Raw genomic sequence first — 19,634 nt, 5'->3', positions numbered from 1 at the left:
TACTCCTGCTGGTTACACTATTCTGTATGCTGGTGACACCTCCTTATAGAGGCCAGGATACCGTTGCCCTTCTTGGTCACCTGGGCACAGTGCTGGCTCATGTTCAGCTGCCTGTCCACTAACACCCCCAGATCTTTGTCCTCCAGGCAGCTCCCCAGCCACTCTGCCCCAGGCCTGTAGCATTGCCTGGGGTTATTGTGACCAAAGAGCATGACTTAGCTCTTGGCCTTGTTGAACCCCATAAAACTGGGCTCTGCCCATTGATCCAGCCTGTCCAGGTTGCTCTGCAGAGCCTTCCTGCCTGCCAGCAGATCAACGCTCCCACACAATTGGGTGTCATTTGCAAACTTACTGAGGGTGCACTCGATCCCCTCATCCAGATCATTAATAAAGATGTTAAAGAGGATGGGCCCCAGCACAGTGATGAAGGTTTTACTGAACTCTAGGCAGATCACATCCACAGCCTTCCCCTCATCCACTAAGCAGGTCAACCAGCAATAGAAGGAGATCAGCTTCTTCAAGCATGACATGACTTTCCTCAACCCATGCTGACTGGGCCTGATGGCCAGAGTGTCCTGCATGTGCTGCATGATGGTACTCAAGATGATTAGTTCCATCCCCTTCCCCAGCACCGAGGTCAGGCTGACAGGCCTGTAATTCCCTGGGTCCTCCTTCTGTCCCTTCTTGTAGATGGGTGTCACATGTGCCAGTTTCCAGTCAGGCAGAACCACCCTGGTCAGCCAGGAGTGCTGGTAAATAAGGGAAAGTGGCTTGGGGAGCACTTCTGCCAGCTCCCTCAGTGCTTTTGGGTGTATCCCATCCAAGCCCATCAACTTCTGCAGATATAAGTGGCTGGGCAGGTCAGTAACCAATTCCCCTGGGATTATGGGGGCTTCCATCTACCTCCCATCCCCATCTTTCCACTCAGGGATCTGGGTATCAGGAGACAAGTGAGGCAAAAAAGGCATTAAGTACATCAGCTCTTTCTTTATCCTCCATCACAGTGGTTCCCCCAAGATCCAATGTGTGGGAGATTCTATTTTTAATACTTTATGGGTTTTTAATAGATTCTATTTTTTTAATTCTTTAAGTACAATAACAAAAGAAGGGACAGAGAGAATCTCCCACCTTTATTATAGGTCACTAACAGAAGCTACAAGGGCTGTAAAAGCATCCTGAACTGAAATCTCCCCAGGTAACCCACTAGCAGCCCAGTAACCTTGGGGGTCAGGGCGTTCCTAGTCAAGAGAATGGTCCTAAGAGTGCCTCACTTCATTTTTGGGTTCTACTAGGTTTCCCCTTTGATATTTCTAAACATACAGCAATAGTTCCCAAGTAAATCTATGCAGGCTGAACGATGTCCCTAGGCTGAAACCTCCCCAGGTAGCCCACAAGCAGCCCTGGTAACCTTGGGGCGAAGGGCATTCCTAGCCAAGGGAATGGTCCTGTAACACCAGACATCATGTTCTGGCTCTACCAGTGTCCACATTCAAGAAGTGCAAAACGTCCAGCAATAACTTCCAAACTAAAGTTTTGAAAGCTGAAATATCTTGTGAGCTTGAAACCTCCCCTGGTAGGTAGACCAAAAGCAGCCCCAGTAAATTTGGGATTCAGAGCCTTCATAGCTGAGAGAACGGTCATAAGAGTGTGTGGTGTCCTTGCTGGGCTCTACAAGCATCCAACTTTGAAAAATGAAAAAAGTCCAGTAAGAGCCCCAAACAAAAGGTGTGAGGGAGGAAAGAATTTTCTGGCAGGAAATCTCCCCAGGGAGCCTGCAGGCAGCACCAGTAACCTTGGGGCTCAGGCCCCCCTTCATAGGTGAAGGAACAGTCCTAAGATTGCCTGACTTCATTGTCAGGCTCTACAAGCGTCCACCTGTGAAGCTGATAAATGTCCAGTAACAGCTCCCAAACAAATTGATGTGAGGTCTGGAAAAGGTTTTGTGGTCTGAAACCTCCCCAGGTAGTAGAGTAGCAGTACAAGAAACCTTGAGGCTCAGGGCATTCCTAGCCAAGGCAACGGTCCTAAGAGTGCCTGACGTCATTTTTCAATCTACCAGCAACAGCCTCTAAAACTGCAAAACCTCCAGCAACAGGTGTCAAAGAAAAGGAGTGAGGGCTTGAAGATATTCCTGGCCTGAAACATCCCCAGCTATCCCACTAACTGTGCTTGAGGTAGTTTTCCAGCTCTCCCAGAAAAAGTTTCAAAAATGCTAAATGTCCAGCAAGGGCACCCAAGCACAAGTTGCAAGAGATGAAGGATCTCCCTGGCCTGAAACCTCCCCAGGTTGTGCACTGGGAGCACCAGTAAAGCTGACCCCCTTCACACGCTGCTTGGCTGTAACAGCAGCTGAGGAGAGAGATTTCATGGGTATTAAACTGTGTCATGTTGAACTGCTGTTTGTTGTCAGAGAAATCTGCCTGTGCCTGTGAGCACAGATGATGCCAGGAAAAGTGTTGGGAGTCCCAGGAGGCCAGTGAGGGAACTGCTGGTCTTGGGGAAGAGCAAGGTTCTCCATGCAGGGCTGGATCTCAAGAGACTGCTTTTCCTGCCTGTCCAGAACTATTTAGGAGACCTCTGTACAAACATCCACTGTAGAATGCTGCTAAAACCTCTTCCATGAACTGAAAAATGACAGAAACAATTTTTTTCTGTATGCAAAAATCCTCCATTGTGAAATTCCTTCAAGATTTTCATCACCCAATTAAAACCTCTCCAATTACTTATACAAGTCTTAATTTTTCAGAGGAAATTACCAGAGGAGATATACTTGTAAGGGCTTTCTGGATGTTAATGAGCCTTATGGTGTCTCTGGTGAGACCAGAGACTTCAGCTACAAAGAGGAGAGTGAAGAAACTTCTCAAGAAGTTCAAGTCAGGAGTTAGAGCAGACAACTGGAGGCCATGAGGACAAACACAGGCTCAGCGCAGGCAGCTCTGATGCTGAGGACACCCTGGCTTGGTCTGATGAAGCAGGAATTCCAGTGCTGACACCCAGCCCCTGGGCAGGGAGATCCTGACCCTCACCTGTGTCTCAGGGCTCTTCCTTGGGATGTGGGTAATGTGAGGCCAAGGGAAGGACAGGGGTATTACACATGGTGTCCTCCCCTGGGGTGGGTTCAAGGATGTAACGATGCTCCTTGGCCGTGAGGACAGTGTGTCTCCTCTGAGGCTTCTGTGGAAGGGTCATCAGCCATAGACAAGGGGGCAGAGACCTCATTTCTATCAGGCCCTTTTTAGCCTGGCTGGCACCCTTGGCCGTCCCACACTGCCCTTTAGGTTATACCTGTTTCCCTGCATGCTGCAGGCAAGCATTGTCCTTCCCATCCTCATTCTCACCCTATGATGTCCCTGCCTGTGCTGCTGTTTCTCCCTCTTCATCAGCACTTTCTCTAAGCACAAAGCCACCAGCTCATCCACACTTTCTCTGAGTGACTTCTTGCACCACAGAACTACCCTCAGAATGACATTTCTTTATCCTCATGTCCACTCTGACCTTCAAAGCTGCAGTTTCTGTGTATTTGATATCCTATGTTCTTTCCACATACCACAGACAGGGTTTCCTTTAGCGTCCCCTTCCCTGACCTAAAGAAGCAATGGTCACTCAGCCCCTGCACACAAGACCCCTAATTGTAATTAGGCAGACTTTTACTGCCCACACGAGTGTTCCTCCCCATTTCTCCAGACTGGGGAGCCCCACACTGGGACTGACTGCTCCAGAAGTGGCCCCACCAGTGCTGCATTCAGGTGGCCTGTAAGGGCCCTTGTCTGCGTAGCCAGACTCCTCCCCATGCAGCCCAATGTGCTCGTGGCCAGATTCCTGTTCAGCACCTCTGACTTCTATTTCATCCCCTGGAATGCCCAAATTCTTCTCCCTGTGGTGGTTTCTCCACCCATCATATCTGAGCCTGCACTGATGTGCAGGGTTTGTGCTGGAACCTTTTCTCCTGGTTTTGCCCCAGCTGAGAGTGAGCAATAGGCCGCTGTCTCTGTCTTGGGTATTTGGTTGGGGGAGGGGTGGTGTTTATGGGCGAGTGGAAGGGAGAAAAAGGGAAACCAAAACTCCCCAAACCATGTGTGTTGGGATAAGGACAGTTTATTGGGACAGCAGTGTGTCCTGTGGGAATCTCTCCAGGAGGAACTTGCACCCATTATTCCTCAGCTATTTCATATGACTCCTTCAAACACAGGAGTCTCCCCCTTCTTTGTAGACGGCCTTTTAGTACTGGGACCCATTGATGAGGTCTCCCCTCAGCCTTTTTGTTCTGAAGGCTGAACAAACCCAGCTCCCTCAGCCTTTCCTCAGATGGCAGGCTGCCCAGGCCCCTTGTCATCTTTGTGGCCCTTCTCTGCACCTTCCCTGAACTGGCCATAACTGCATCCAGTATTCCAGTCATGGCCTGACAAGTGCTGAGTAGAGTGGGATAGAGGGTTGTGTAGGTAATACAGTGCTGGAGTATAAAACATTTTGGGGGGGGTTAAGAAGGTACTGGGGAGAGAGAGGAGCTCTTACGGTTACTAGGGTGGGCATAGGGGGTTTAGTGGGGTGCTGGGGGGAGATATGTTGGGATTTGGAGGGTAAAAGGCAGGGGTTTGGGGGAGTAGTAGTGGGCTGGTTGTATAGAGGTTTCTGGGGGATTAAGGTTTGCTTGGGAGGGTTTATGTGGTGGTGAGGGAATCTATTGGTGCTGGGAGGGTATATGGGAGGAGTTTTGGGGGGTGGGATTCTGGGCATTATGGGGAGGGGGCTGGAGGGAAGCCAGGACTACTTGGGGGGGTCAGGGTGGGCTGGGTGACCGGTTTAATGGTATGGGAGGAACCCATAGGTGGTTGGTGGGGTTTGAGGGGGGCATATGGTGGTGCTGAGGAAAGATATGGGGGTATTTCAAAAGATATAATGAGGTGTTGGAGAGTATGGGGGTGTTGGAGGTCCGCCAGATGTGCTAGGTGGAGTTAAGAGGAGGCTGGAGGGGTTTTAAAGTGCATACCAGGGCTCCCATTGATGTGGGAGGGGGTGTGGGGACGTTGTTGGGGCTGTCCTTGGAGGGGTATATGAGGGAAAAGGGGGACTTTAATGGGGGTAATATGGTGCTGGGGAGGTATAAAAGGTAGGATGGGAGGGTTAAGGGGGTGTTTGAGGATGGGGAGGAACCCATGGGTGCTGGAATGGAGTGTGTGTGGGGTGTTGTTAGGTAGGTGCTGGGGTGTGCTAAGGAGATTTGGGGAATTTGATGATGAAAAGGGCAGGTCAGGAGTCAATGGGGGTCACAAGGGGTGCTGGGAGGGGGCGTGGGGATGTTTTAGGGGGCTGCTAGGGGTGGATATAGGGGAATCTGAGGGGTGGAAAAGGGGAGGTTTAGGGCAGTAATACGGTGCTGTACTTTGCAGCTACACCAGCGCCCACCTTTCAACCTGTTAAACGCCCAGCAGTACGTCACAAGCAAAAGGTGTGAGGGATGAAAGATGTTCCTGGCCTGAAACCTCCCCAGGTAGCACACTGGCACCCCAGTAACTTTGGGCCTCAGGGCTTTCCCTGCCAAGGGAATGGTCCTAACATTGCCTGATGTCATTTTCGGCCTCTACTAGTGTCCACCTTCAAAACTGCTAAATGTCCAGCACCAGCTCCAAAGAAAAGGTGAGAGGGCCAAAAGATATTACTGGTCATGAACCTCCCCAGGTAGCCCACAAAACACCCCAAAATTAAACCAGTACTAAATATGAGAAGACCAATCTCCCTGGGGTAGGCATCTGAGCACGTGAGGCTGAGGATCTGGGGGATTGCAGAGAAGAACTGGTCACCAGCATTGCCCTTGCAGAGGGGGAGGGAACATGTACTGGCCGTGAGCAGCACAACGTGGAGAAACCCACTGCAGCTCCTGTGTGTCTGCAAAGGGCAGGAGGAGGAAGTGGGGAATGAAGCTGCCATGGGACATTCTCTGCTTCTTTGCAGGTAGCCCTGAGCAAGGAGAACAAGGCAGTGAGAACTTGGGGCACTCTTCCCTGAGTGAAACGTTCTCATTGGAGACCCAAGGACTGCCTCTCCCTGTTCTATTAGAGATTATAAACGTCCTTTTTGGGAGGTCTATTTCCTGCATGTTGAGGGTGCCACTGTCTATATGGGACTCTTATGTGAGCTCTCCAGGTGTCAGTTTGTCCACGGAACAGAGGGTCTATCTTTTTTGATACATAAATGTATACATTGTGGTTTCCACTTCCCCCAACTGCAGAGCAGAGCTTTTCCTAGTTTTGGTCTTGTGAAACATCAAAAAATGCCCAACAGCTCACCTAAATCCCTTCCTTTCACAGGGGGCAAGAGTACTCTTCCTGTCCCTGCCTGGGAGTTCTGTCTCATGGGGAGACAAGGAAAGGTGATTGTCCTGCCCAGCTCTGGTTTGATCAGGAGAAATGACTCTGCTGGACACAAAGATTTCTCCCCAGCTGAGGGAGGGAACATCAGAGATGAGATCATAGAGCGATCCCCATGAGGCCTGAGACACCAGGAGGAAGCCTAGAAGAACTGGTCTTCTCCTGCTGAGCTGGGCTTCACTCCTGCAATGGCGGGAACTTATGGCAGCCCAGCAGCCCTGACAAGAGACAGCTCTGCCCAGGAGCAGCTCCTCTGCCAAGCACACAGGGCTGGGGACACTGCCTGGAGGCACCGAGGGGAGACCTGTGAGGCTGAGAGAGCTGATGGATGCTGAGAGCTCACTGGAGGAGAAATCTCTGCAGCCTCTCCCTGGTATGTCTGTGGGTGCAGGGCAATGCAGGTTCTGTTCCTGGAGGGATCTCCAAAAGCTGGGACATGGGACAGTGTGTGGGGTCTGTCAGGAGGACAGGTTCTGTATAGGACCAGAAAGTGCTGCCTGGAAGGGATGCCCTTGTGTCCCATCAGAGGGACAGGGCAGGACAGCTGTCTTCTCCTGGGCATGGCTGCAGAGGTGTGAAGCAGCGTGTGCACCCAGGGGTGCCCAGGGCTGTCCTTGTGGGCAGGATTCCTGCGCTCCAGGGTCTGTGTGCTGGGGCAGGGACTCTGCTGCTGCCAGGGTCAGCGCTCAGCCTGCCCGGTGGGCAGCATTGCCGCAGAAAGAAGCTGTGGGTGGATGGAAACTGGGACCCATGGAAGCACAGTGTAGGGTCCTTCTGCTGTCAAAGTGTACTGCTTAGCCCAGGTTTGCTCCCAGCATCAGCTGATCCCTGGAACATTTCAGGAACACCAAGAATGCATTTTCCATCCAGGTAAAGAGACTTTGCTTTGAATTTTCCTCTCTTCTGGATTGGGTAGGAAGTGGGGGCTGAGCTTTCATTGATAACTTTGAAGAAGTGAGTGAAAACTCATTTGTCATTAGGATTTGTCAGAGCGTCTCCTGAGCCCTGCACACACAGAGGTTCCCCTGGGCAGAGCCCTGATGGCAGGAGGGGTCTGCAGAGCAGAGCTGAGCGCAGGGCAGGTTGGATGAGGTCTGTGAACACAGAGCAGGAGGTGACATGTGCAAAGAGAAGCAGCTCCAATGACAGCTCCAGACAGCAGAGACATGGTCAGGGAGAGAAAAGGAGCTGCTCCCAGCAATTGCATGGCAGCAGGGATTTGGTGCCTCCCTGAAATCTCCCACAGTGAAGTCACTATCACAGTGCACCCCTGCCTTCTCAGCACAGACTCTGAACCCAGAGTTCCAGGGTTTCAGGCTGAATCTTCTCCTTGGGAGTCCAAACCTCACTGAGGAAAAACCCTGAGTGCCAGTCTGTCTGTGCCTGTCCTTTCAGCCTTGTCTGGAGGCATTTCTCATAGTTTCCCCTCTGGTCTGTGCTGCCCTTCTCCCACTGTTACCGTTACCTGGGGTTCTGGGCACGTCAATTGGTGGGGCTGGCACTGAATTGACCCTCACTTCAGGACCCCCATTTGAAGGATTGAGGACTTCCCTGCAGCTGGGCTGCAGCTGCCCCCCACAATGGCACCACTCTCCCTGGGACTCTTGTGCCCAGAGAGGAGCCCCATGCAGGAGACATCTCGGCACAGGGACCGTGGCAATGCCACTCATCACCTGTGTGTGGGCAGCTGCACTGAGCCCTGGGTGTCCCTGGCTGGGAACTGAGATCCTCCTTGGGTAGGATGAGACCACAGGAGGGCTTTGGAGCTCTGCCCTGTGAGACTGGATTCCTCAGCTCTCAGTCAGGAGAAAACCAAAGCTTTAAAACTCTGCTCTGCCCTCGGGTGAAACTGGAGTGACAGTGCTGAAAAGCTCATTCTTATCCACAGGGGATTTAGTCTGAGTTCACATCATCCTTCTATTTACTGACTGCTGCCAGGCAGGACTGAGTTCTTCAGAGCCCACAGCCAACCCTCCTCCCAGCAGTGACACGCTCAAGCCAGCACAAAGCAGAGCTCCCAAAAGGGACCTGCTAAAAATCTTCCTGAACACAGAGAGTCAATCTGTCTGAGGGTATTGCCTAAGCATTGCAGGTGGTTTTACTCAAAAAAGAGTTCCCAAACTTCTAACTGTCTTTTCCTCCTTCAACAGGTCTCCTCACTTGATGGCAGCAGATGTCCAACAGCAGCTCCATCAGCCAGTTCCTCCTCCTGCCCTTTGCAGACACACGGGAGCTGCAGCTCCTGCACTTCTGGCTCTTCATAGGCATTTACATGGCTGCCTTCCTAACCAACAGCCTTACTATTATCACCATAGCCTGTGACCACCACCTCCACACCCCCATGTACTTCTTCCTCCTCAACCTCTCTCTTACTGACCTTGGCTGCATCTCCACCATTGTTCCCAAATCCATGGCCAATTCCCTGTGGGACACCAGGGCCATTTCCTACACAGGATGTGTGGCTCAAATATTTTTCTTTCTATTTTTGCTCTCAGCAGAGTACTCCCTTCTCACTGTCATGGCCTATGACCGCTACGTTGCCATCTGCCACCCCCTGCACTATGAGACCCTCCTGGGCAGCAGAGCTTGTGTCCACATGGCAGCAGCTGCCTGGGGTGGTGGGTTTCTCAATGCTTTACTTCAAACAACCAATACATTTTCACTGCCCCTCTGCCATGGCAATGCTGTTGGTCAGTTCTTCTGTGAAATCCCCCAGATCCTCAAGCTCTCCTGCTCAGATGCCTACCTCAGGGAAACTGGAGTCCTTGTGGTTGGAGCCTGCTTATCTTTTGGGTGTTTTGTGTTCATTGTGGTGTCCTATGTGCAGATCTTCAGGGCTGTGCTGAGGATGCCCTCGCAGCAGGGACGACACAAAGCCTTTTCCACCTGCCTCCCTCACCTGGTTGTGTTCTCCCTGTTTGTCAGTACTTCCTTCTTTGCCTACCTGAAGCCACCCTCTATCTCCTCTCTATTTCTGGACCTGGTAGTATCATTTCTTTACTCCGTGGTTCCACCAGCAGTGAACCCCCTCATCTACAGCATGAGGAACCAGGAGCTCAAGGATTCCACGTGGAAACTGATGACTGGATGTTTCTAAGCAGCAATAAACTGCTCATCTTCTTCAGCAAATTGCTGGCCATGAAACTCACATATAAGACATCTCTGTATTTAATACATTTTTTAGTTGTTATTTTTCTAATTTCCTCATAGCTTGTCTCAACTATGATAACATGTTCCAAGTTCATCCCATTCCAAATTCAGTGTCTCCCAATACTCTATGACCCAGACACTGCTCAGTGATGATCTGTGCTCTCTTGGCATCATTTCTGCCTGGAAAAGGCCAGAATTTCTAATTCTTTTTTTTTTGTACACCTGACATTTATAAAAAAATTACAAACAGTTCTATGAGCTGAATCACTCGACTGCCTGTCTGGAATGGCAATGCTTTCCCACCATGACAGAATGGTAATTTCCAGGATTGGTACCCATGGCAGCAGAAGAATTACTCACCTTCCCCTGTACCTGCATTAGTGCCAGTCTGTCTTTTTTCACTCCCTAATCATTCAGGTGTTTCCCCCTATCCTGATGATACGGCCATGCCTAAGGACATCCTTTTCTGCAGCCTAGATGGACGTATGCACGTCATTCTGATCACAGGTTTCTACCGCCACTTGCTCTTTGGTCATTCAGCTGCTGCTCAAGTCTCCAGTGTCTGCTTTGAGCTTCAGAGAGTTGGAAAACTTTCCATCCTTCTGAAGTCTAATGAACTGTTCTGTCAGAAGGTCAGGGTGTTGATAAGTGACCTTTCTATGTATCTGATTCAAACTGTTCTGGGAGAGAATCTCCTCTGAAAACTGACCCCCTTCACACGCTGCTTGGCCGTAGCAGCAGCTGAGGAGAGAGATTTCATGGGTATTAAACTGTGTCATGTTGAACTGCTGTTTGTTGTCAGAGAAATCTGCCTGTGCCTGTGAGCACAGATGATGTTAGGAAAAGTGTTGGGAGTCCCAGGAGGCCAGTGAGGGAATTGCTGGGCTTGGGGAAGAGCAAGGTTCTCCAGGCAGGGTTGGATCAGAAGAGGCTGCTTTTCCTGCCTGTCCAGATCCCCTTAGGATCTAACTGAAATCCAAGTAATTGTACAAGTCTTGAGTTTTTTAATGAAAATGAGTTAAAGAGACTTGCTTTAAGGGCTTTCTGGATGTTAATGAGCCCCATGGTGTCTTTTCTTCTGAGTCCACAGACGTCAGATACCAAGCGGAGAGTGAAGAAACCTCTCAAGAAGTTCAAGTCAGGAGTAATGCCCAAAGTACCTTGAAGCATTAACAGGCCACATTGGGAGCCATTTCTGACAAAGCCTCCCCAGGGGCTCCTTAGAGCAGACAACTGGAGGCCATGAGGACAAACACAGGCAAAGCGCAGGCAGCTCTGATGCTGAGGACACCCTGGCTTGGTCTGATGAAGCAGAAATGCCAAGTGCTGACCCCCAGCCCCTGGGAAGGGAGATCTTGACCCTCACTTGTGTCACCCTCCTTAGGTGTGTGATGCCAAGGGAAGGACAGGGTAATGAGACATGTGGCCTCCCCTGCAGTGGGTGCAAGGAGGCAATGATGCCCCATGCCTGTGAGGACAATATGGCTCCTCTGAAGCCTTTGTGTCAGGGACATCAGCCATAACCAAAGGGGCAAAGACCTTGTTTCTGTCAGGGCATTTCAACCCGGCCAGCACCCTTGGCCATCTTCACCACAGCCCATCCCACCCTGCCCCACACCTGTGCCTGTTTCCCTGCAGGCTGTAGGAACCCAATGCACTTCCCCACCTCATTCTCACCCCACCATATCCCTGCCTGTTCTGCTGTCTCTCCCTCCTCGCCAGCTGTTCTCTCAAACACAAAGCCACCAGCTCAGCCAGGCTTCCTACAAGGGATTTCTTGCACCACAGCACTACCAGAATGTCAGAATGACATTTCTTTATCCTCATGTCCACTCTCTGACCTCCAAAGCTGTGGTTTCACGTGGACTTCCTTTCTTATATTATTTCTCTGTAGCACAAAGTTTGCTTCCCTCAGCACTCCACCAGCCCCTACAAAGAAAATTAACTTCATCTTGGCCAAAACCAGGCCACTTTTGCAGACAATAAGTGCAACACAATGGTGGGCTCACTCCTGCAGTCATACAGTATGGATAAGCCTGTTGGTCAGTTATGGTCAGCTGGGGCTGTTCTGTCCCCTTCCAGGTACTTGTGTCCTAGTTGAATCATTTCTGGAGCAGGATTAGAAAAATGCCCTTGATGCTGTGCAAGCCCTGCTCAGCAAGCAACAAACAGGTTTATTCAGACTTTTTTGCTTACGAATCCAAACTACAGAACTCTAGCGGCTGCCAGCATGAGAATTCATTCCAGTCCAGCCAAAATATAGTCATGAGGAGAAGATCTCTCCTGGTTTAATACATTCTCAAAATTCCTGTTCATCAAACTCCCAGAGTTTGTCAAGGTCTGTTTGAAGTGAAGTGCCATTTTCTTAGCAGTTCACATCTCCTTGCAGGTGGCTCTTCAAAGTTGTGGTGCATTAAAAAAAATGACAGCAAGAGGTGTCAAAGAACCTGGGACTCTATTGCTGGATGTTTGGCATCTTCAAAGGTCAATTATGGTAGAGCCTGAAAATGACATCAGGCATTGCTAGGACCATTCCCATGGCTGGGAATGCCCTGAGATCCAAGTGTAATGGTGCTTCTAGTGTGGTACCTGGGGAGATTTCAGGCCAGGAACATCTTTCAGCCCTCACACCTTCTGTTTTGGTGGTGTAGTTGTACATTCAGAAGTTATGAATGTGGATGCTGGCAGAGCCGGAAAATGACGTCCAGCACTGTTAGGATGATTCCCTTGGCTGGGAATGCCCTGAGCCTCAAGGTTACTTGGGCTGCTTGTGGGCTACCTGGGGAGGTTTCTGGCCCAGAACATCTTTCATCCCTCCCACCTTTTGTTTGGGAAATACTGCTGGACCATTAGCATGTTTGAAGGTGGACACTGGTAGACCCCAAAAATGATGTCAGGCAGTGCTAGGACAGTTCCCTTGGAAAGGACAGTCCTGACCCACAAGGTTACTGGGGCTTCTTGGCTGCTCCCTGAGGTGGTTTCAGGACAGGAACATCTTTCATCCTTCACACCTTTTTTTTGTGTGCTAATACTCTACATTTTGCATGTTCAAAGTCAGATGCTGGTAGAATCTGAAAATGACACCAGGTACTTTTAGGATTGACCCTTTGAAAGGAAAGCCCTGATGCCCAAAGTTACTTGGGCTGCCAGTGTGCAACCTGGGGAGGTTTCAGGACAGGAACATCGGTCATCCCTCCCACCTTTCGCTTGGAATGTACTTCTCTATGGTTAACAGGTTGAAAGGTGGATGCTGGTATAGCTGGAAAGTATAGCACCATATTACTCCCATAATTTTCCTCTTCCTCCACCCAGATCCCCCCATATCCACCCCCAGAACCCTCCTTCAAAATCCCCATGTCCCCTCCCAGCACCCGTGGTTGCCCACCCACACCTTAAACCCTACCTCAGCCCACCCTTAACCCTCTGTTGTGGTTTGGCCCTGGCTAAAGGCCAAATGGCCACCAAGCTGCTCTGTCATTCCCCTTTCCAGCCAAAAAGGGGAGAAAATATATATCAGGAGGCTTAGGACTTGAGATAAGGACAGAGGGATCACTATCCAATTAGCACAATGGGCAAAACAGACTCAAGACAGAATAAAGGAAAGAAAGAAAAGTGATTTATTACTACTACAACTACACACTGAGTGAACCAGAGTCGGGTAATGAGAAGCACAGCCAGGTCTTAAAGCACCTTCCCCCTGCCCCTTGCTTCTTAGCAGAGTTAAACTCCATCACGATTTTACTCCCTTCTTCCCCCACCCAACATGGCGTGGGGAGGGGCAGGGAATGGGGAGTGGGGTTCTGGAGGTTCCTCTAAAGCTGCTTTCCTTGCCCAGGTCTTAACACTTCATCTTCCTTCCTCCCGCCCCCCCCCTTCTTCACACACATGACTTTAATCATCAATTTGCTCCCTTCTTTCCCCCATCACAGCACAGGGAGGGGCAGGGAATGGGGGTTTTCAGTCCATTCCTCCCAAGTTCTCTTCCATCTTAGCTCAGGGGGGTGTTCCACACACACCCCCTTCCCCTGCTGCACCGTGGGGTCCCTCCCACACGAGTCATATCCACAAACTTCTGCAGTGTGAGTCCTCTCTATCGGGGAGTCATCTCCTCACCACAGGCCTCTCAGCAGAACTCCCTTCCATGGGTGCTGACGTTCGGGCCCAGACTCCCCCAGCCTGGTCCCCCACAGAGTCATAAGTGCCCTGGCAAACCTGCTGCAGGGTGGGTCAGTCTGTGCACAGGCCATAGGTGGTCTCTGCTCCCCAGCCTTATCCATGGGCTGTGAGGGGACATCCACTCTACCATGGTTTTCACCACGGGGTGCAGGGGAATCTCTCTCTCTGGCACCCATGGGTGGGGATAAGGACAGTTTACTGCCAAAAATCACCATGAATGTGGAACAATAATGGTTAGTTACACTCACACCCAGTGCTAACACAGAGTACCTTATTGACCCAAGGACAACAGAAGGCTGCCCGACAGTAAGGACAGAACAACAGACCCACAATCCCAGCCACACTCAGACTGTCCTGGAAGCAGCCAGCCAGCTCCCCCTCAACCAGCTGCATTTATGGGGAAGGTGGAGTGGAAAACAGCCTGGGCCAACTCAGCTCACCTGGGCTAACTCAGATCACCTGTGATGGCTGATTGGGGAGGTTAACCCTGGCCTGGCCAGAACCAGGACAGCTGAACAATTAATGGGTCGACACCCAAGGAAGATACAAGGATTTCCAGACCTGAAGGTCCAATCACACACACTACGACCCACAAAACCTCCATTGTTGTCGTTCCAATTCAGACAATATTCCCCCTTTTCTGGAACTGGGGTTTTCCATAGATTTGTTTCCTCATTCCAACAGAATGAATCATTACCAATGGTTATGTCACTTCTATCACTCAGGAGCCATTTTGGGGATATTGTTTCAACGTCCACGGCCAGTCTTTAAATCCTGAAGGGCTCCCACATCCCCAAAAATTTGTCAGGTTAAAAGCGTTGGGCACCTGCTGGCCTAAAGTTATAAATCCATTTTGCCACCCCAGGCTGAAGAGGGAGGCACAAACATTTCCCCAGATATTAAAGGTGGTGATAATGGTTGACCAAAACAATGTTTGTGATACTCTGATAAACGTCCTATAAATATTAACAAAGCAGTTATTAACTAAACTATACAGACAATTAACAGCTTCATCTATTCCTTCAAGCAGGTGTCAGAGATTCCATCTGGAAAAGAGAAAAACCCAGACTCAGTTTGTATTAAGGGACTGGTCGTAGATTGTTATGAGAAGGATGGAATAATCCACCTTGTATTGACTTTGTGTTCCTTCCCATGGGCATCTTTTGCTTTCCAAGCGTATTTGTTGAGGGGCTCAGCCAGTACGAGGGGAACGGTCCCAATGGTCGGCATTTCTACCAAGACTGGCAGACCAGGAGAGAAAATGGCTTTTCTGGGGTGCTGGGAGTGTGGGGTTTGGGGATTAAGTTTGGGGTTTGGGTCAAAAGGCATTGAGTCGGGACATCCCTTTCTTCCCCAGCAATCACTGACTTGGGGAACTGCATCCCAGAGTCGTTCTGCCCAGTGTGGCTTGTGAGCTTTTAAAAACCCTTTCAAAAGGCCATTAGTTCTCCCCACTATCCCATTAGCTTGGGGGTAAAACGGGGGGTGAAATCCCTACCTGACTCCTCCTTCCTTGGCCCACTCCTGCCCCTTGGCAGCAGTGACATGACTGCCCTGGGCTGACTGAGCAGACTGGGGGTTGGCAGAAAGCGAAACCAATTGGTCAGGGCCCGCCCTGGCTGTTCTCCTGCTGCTCCTGGAAATGCCTGGACTTGGACTAGGCCAGAAATGATTTCCACTCCCACTAATACTCTTGTTTCCCCTCCGCCTTCCCAAGGGCTCCAATAGAGTCGATGTGCCAGGCCTCCCAAAGGGTCTTTTTCTCTCTCAGCTGGAGGGGGGTCTCTTCCATGGGGTGCCGCTCTAGCCGCAGGCAGCATTGTTCACAGGCCCAGAGCCAGGTGGGGCAAGCTTCCCAGTGACAGGCCACCCCCTGACATGTGCCTCCCTGTGGGAATCCTTGGATCCTGCCTGGCCACGTTTCACATGCAGCCATTCCAGGAGCCTGTCCCAATGTCCTCTGAGCTGGTCCTCTTTCTGCAGAGGGGCAATGCTGGCCAGTTCCTCTGAGCTGAGGGAGCTGGGCCTTGTTAGCTTGGAGAAGAGGAGACTGAGGGGTGGCCTTATTCAGGTCAATGGGTAAAAGCTGGAGCAGAGGAAGTTCCATGTGAATGGAAGGAGAAACTCTTTCACTGTGAGGGTGACAGAGCCCTGGGACAGACTGCCCAGAGAGGTTGTGGAGTCTCCTCCTCTGGAGACATTCACACCCACCTGGATGTGTTCCTGTGTGGTTTAGTCCAGGTGATTCTGCTATGTTAGGGGGGTTGGACTAGATGACCTTTTGAGGTCCCTTCCAACTCCTAATGTTCTGTGATTCTTTGACCTTGGATCTCCCTGCACATCTCTTGGAGCACCTCTGGCCCCTCAGGTTTCACTGGGTGTTGGTGTTTGAACACCTCCTTCTTGGCCTCCACCCCCCATTAATTCCCCTGGGAGTTGGGACCAGCAGCTCCCAGGAAGCAGGTGCCTCTATTGTGCCCACTGTAACTGGGGCAAGGGGAATCCCAGGTTACCCTGGTTTGAGGCAGCCCTGTGCCCAAGCTGCATCCCCTTTCAGCCCCAGGGCTGCAAAGCAAGGATGAAGTGCCTCTAGTCACTTGTCATACTTTTTACCCTCCCCAAGGGGAAAGAGTCCCCTTCCTGTCCCTGTCTGGGGGTCCTGCCTCATGTGGAGACAAGAAAAAGTGATTCTTCTGCCCAGCTCATGTTTGATCAGGAGAAAGGACTCTGCTGGACAGAAGGATTTCTCCCCAGACTAGAGTGCAGATGGCAGGGAGGACTTCAGTGTCTTTCCAAGCTGGTTCCCTGGAGCTTCAGGAATACCTCAGAGGAGCCGAGGAGTACGTGACGCCTTCACCTGCCCCTCTGCTGTAGCTGGGCTGGACTCCTGGGACAGTGGGAGCTGATGAAACATTACAGCAATGATGAGGGACAGCTCTGCCACAGAGTAGCTCCTCTGCCAAGCACACAGGGCTGGGGACACTGCCAGTAGGCATCAAGGGGAGACCTGAGAGGTTGAGAGAGCTGACAGATGCTGAGAGGTCACTGGAGGAGAAATATCCTCAGCACTCTACCTGTGAGTATGTCCGTGGTATGTCTGTGGGTGCAGGGAAATGCAGGTTCTGTTCCTGGAGGGATCATCTAAAGCAGGGACATGGAACACTGTGTGGGGTCTGTCAGGAGGACAGACCTGAATGTTCTTCCTGGAAAGGATGCCCTTCTGCCCCATCAGAGGGACAGGGCAGGACAGCTGTCTTCTCCTGGGCATGGCTGAGGGATGCCCAGGGCTGTCCTTGTGAGCTGGGTCCTTTTATCCCAGGGTCTGTGTGCTGGGGCAGGGACTCTGCTGCTGCCAGGGTCAGCACTCAGCCTGCCTGCTGGGCTTTCCACAGGGATATAGACAACACCTCTGGGTTGAAGCAGTGACCCAGGGAAGGGCAACGTAAGGTCCTTCTGCTGTAAGAAAGTGCTGCCTGGGTCAGCTTTGCTCCCAGCCACAGCTGATCCTTGAGAAATGCCAAAGAGAATATTTCTCCAAAGGCAGAGTCTTTGCTTTGACTTTTCCTCTCCTGTGGGCTGTGCTGAGTGTGGTAGATGAGAACTCATTTCTCCCCTTGAGAATATGCAGTGAAAACTTGATTCTCATGAAGATGTTGGAGCCTGGGCTGAGCCCTGCACACACAGAGGTTCCCTGGGGCAGCGCCCTGATGCCAGGAGGGGTCTGCAGAGCAGAGCTGAGCACAGGGCAGGTTGGATGAGGTCTGTGAGCACAGAGCAGGAGGTGAGAAGGGCAAAGAGAAGGATCTGCAGGGACAGCTCCAGGCAGCAGGGGCATTGTCAGGGAGGGAGTAGGAGCTGCTCCCAGAAATGCCCTTGCAGTGGGGATTTGGAACCTCCCTGACACTTTCCGACACCCACCTCCTGGTTTCTGCCACCCAGCACAGACTCTGCACCCAGAGTTACTGGGTTTCAGGCTGAGTGTTCTCCTTGGCAGCCAAACCAGCAGTGAGGAGAAACCTCTGAGTGCCTGTCTGTCTCATCCTGACCCTAAAGCTTTTGCTGCAGCATTTCCTGCTGTATCCCCTCCTGTCCTTGCTGCCTTTGTCCCACCATTACCTGGGGCTTTGATCATGTCCATTGGTGGGGCTGGCACTGAGCTGACCCTCACTTCAGGACCCCCATCTGTAGGACTGAGGTTTTCCAGGCAGCTCCTGCTGGGCTGCAGCTGCCCCCCACAATGGCACCGCTCTCCCTGGGACTCTTGTGCCCAGAGAGGAGCCCCATGCAGGACACATCTCAGCACAGAGGCCGTGGCAATGCCACTCATCACCTGTGTGTGGGCAGCTGCACTGAGCCCTGGGTGTCCCTGGCTGGGAGCAGGGAGCTGAGATCCTCCTTGGGTAGGATGAGACCGCAGGAGGGCTTTGGAGCTCTGCCCTGTGAGACTGGATTCCTCAGCTCTCAGTCAGGAGAAAACCAAAGCTCCAAAGCTCTGCTCTGCCCTCGGGTGAAATTGGAGTGACAGTGCTGAAAAGCTCATTCCTATCCACAGGGGATTTAGTCTGAGATCACACCATCCTTCTATTTACTGACTTCTGCCAAGCAGGACTGAGTTCTTCAGAGCCACAGCCAGCCCTCCTCCCAGCAGTGGCACGCTGGAGCCAGCACAAAGCAGACCTCCCAAAAGGGACCTGACAAAAGGCTTCCTGAATACAGGGAGTCAATGTGAATTGGAAGAAGTTTTCCTCAAGGAAGAGTTCCCAAACTTCTAACTGCCTTTTCCTCCTTTGACAGGTCTCCACACCTGACAGCAGCAGATGTCCAACAGCAGCAGCTCCATCAGCCAGTTCCTCCTCCTGCCCTTTGCACACACACGGGAGCTGCAGCTCCTGCACTTCTGCCTCTTCCAGGGCATCTACCTGGCTGCTCTCCTGGGCAATGGCCTCATCATCATCACCATAGCCTGTGACCACCACCTCCACACCCCCATGTACTTCTTCCTCCTCAACCTCTCTATTCTAGACCTTGGCTACATCTCCACCACTGTTCCCAAATCCATGGCCAATTCTCTGTCAGACACCAGGGCCATTTCCTACACAGGATGTGTGGCTCAACTATTTTTCTTTCTATTTTTGATCTCTACAGAGTACTGTCTTCTGACTGTCATGGCCTATGACCGCTACGTTGCCATCTGCCACCCCCTGCACTACGGGACCCTCCTGGGCAGCAGAGCTTGTGTCCACATGGCAGCAGCTGCCTGGGGCAGTGGGTTTCTCAACGCTGTGCTGCACACAGCCAATACATTTTCACTGCCCCTCTGCCATGGCAATGCTGTTGACCAGTTCTTCTGCGAAATCCCCCAGATCCTCAAGCTCTCTTGCTCAGATGCCTACCTCAGGGAGATTGCAGTCACTTTGCTTAGTGCCTTTTTAGCTTTTGGCTGTTTTGTGTTCATTGTGGTGTCCTATGTGCAGATCTTCAGGGCTGTGCTGAGGATCCCCTCGCAGCTTGGACGGCACAAAGCCTTTTCCACCTGCCTCCCTCACCTGGCTGTGTTCTCCCTGTTTGTCAGTACTTCCTTCTTTGCCTACCTGAAGCCACCCTCTATCTCCTCTCTATTTCTGGACCTGGTAGTATCATTTCTTTACTCCGTGGTTCCACCAGCAGTGAACCCCCTCATCTACAGCATGAGGAACCAGGAGCTCAAGGATGCCGTGTGGAAACAGATGACTGGATGTTTCTAAGCAACAATGACCTGCTCATCTTCTGCTTATCACTGGCCATGTAACTCACATTAGGACCAGTCTCTATTCAGTATGGGGTTTAGTTCCTGTTTCTTTGTTTGCCTCTAGTTTATTTAAACTGGAATATGATGGTCCACGTTCATCCCATTGCTGATACAGTATGACCCACACCCTGGGTAACGATGGGCTGTGCTCTCTC

The 19,634-nt window shown here is 51.3% G+C and overlaps 2 protein-coding genes across 2 annotated transcripts; both read left to right on the top strand.

Moving 5' to 3' along the window:
• Positions 1-8,538: 8,538 nt before the first annotated feature.
• On the top strand, positions 8,539-9,462 carry LOC311200945 (olfactory receptor 14A16-like; the record flags this gene model as incomplete). Its single annotated transcript, XM_084275247.1, has 1 exon — positions 8,539-9,462. The coding sequence occupies one exon, from the start codon at positions 8,539-8,541 to the stop codon at positions 9,460-9,462; it is 924 nt and encodes a 307-aa protein (XP_084131373.1).
• Positions 9,463-18,508: 9,046 nt separating this feature from the next.
• On the top strand, positions 18,509-19,435 carry LOC311200970 (olfactory receptor 14A16-like; the record flags this gene model as incomplete). Its single annotated transcript, XM_084275270.1, has 1 exon — positions 18,509-19,435. The coding sequence occupies one exon, from the start codon at positions 18,509-18,511 to the stop codon at positions 19,433-19,435; it is 927 nt and encodes a 308-aa protein (XP_084131396.1).
• Between the last annotated feature and the right edge of the window lie 199 nt (positions 19,436-19,634).

The sequence above is a fragment of the Gallinula chloropus genome, assembly GCF_964237585.1.
Source record: "Gallinula chloropus genome assembly, chromosome: 25".
NCBI lineage: Eukaryota > Metazoa > Chordata > Aves > Gruiformes > Rallidae > Gallinula > Gallinula chloropus.
The sequence above is the reverse complement of the archived record's forward strand: the minus strand, read 5'-3'. Positions and strand labels throughout refer to the sequence as shown.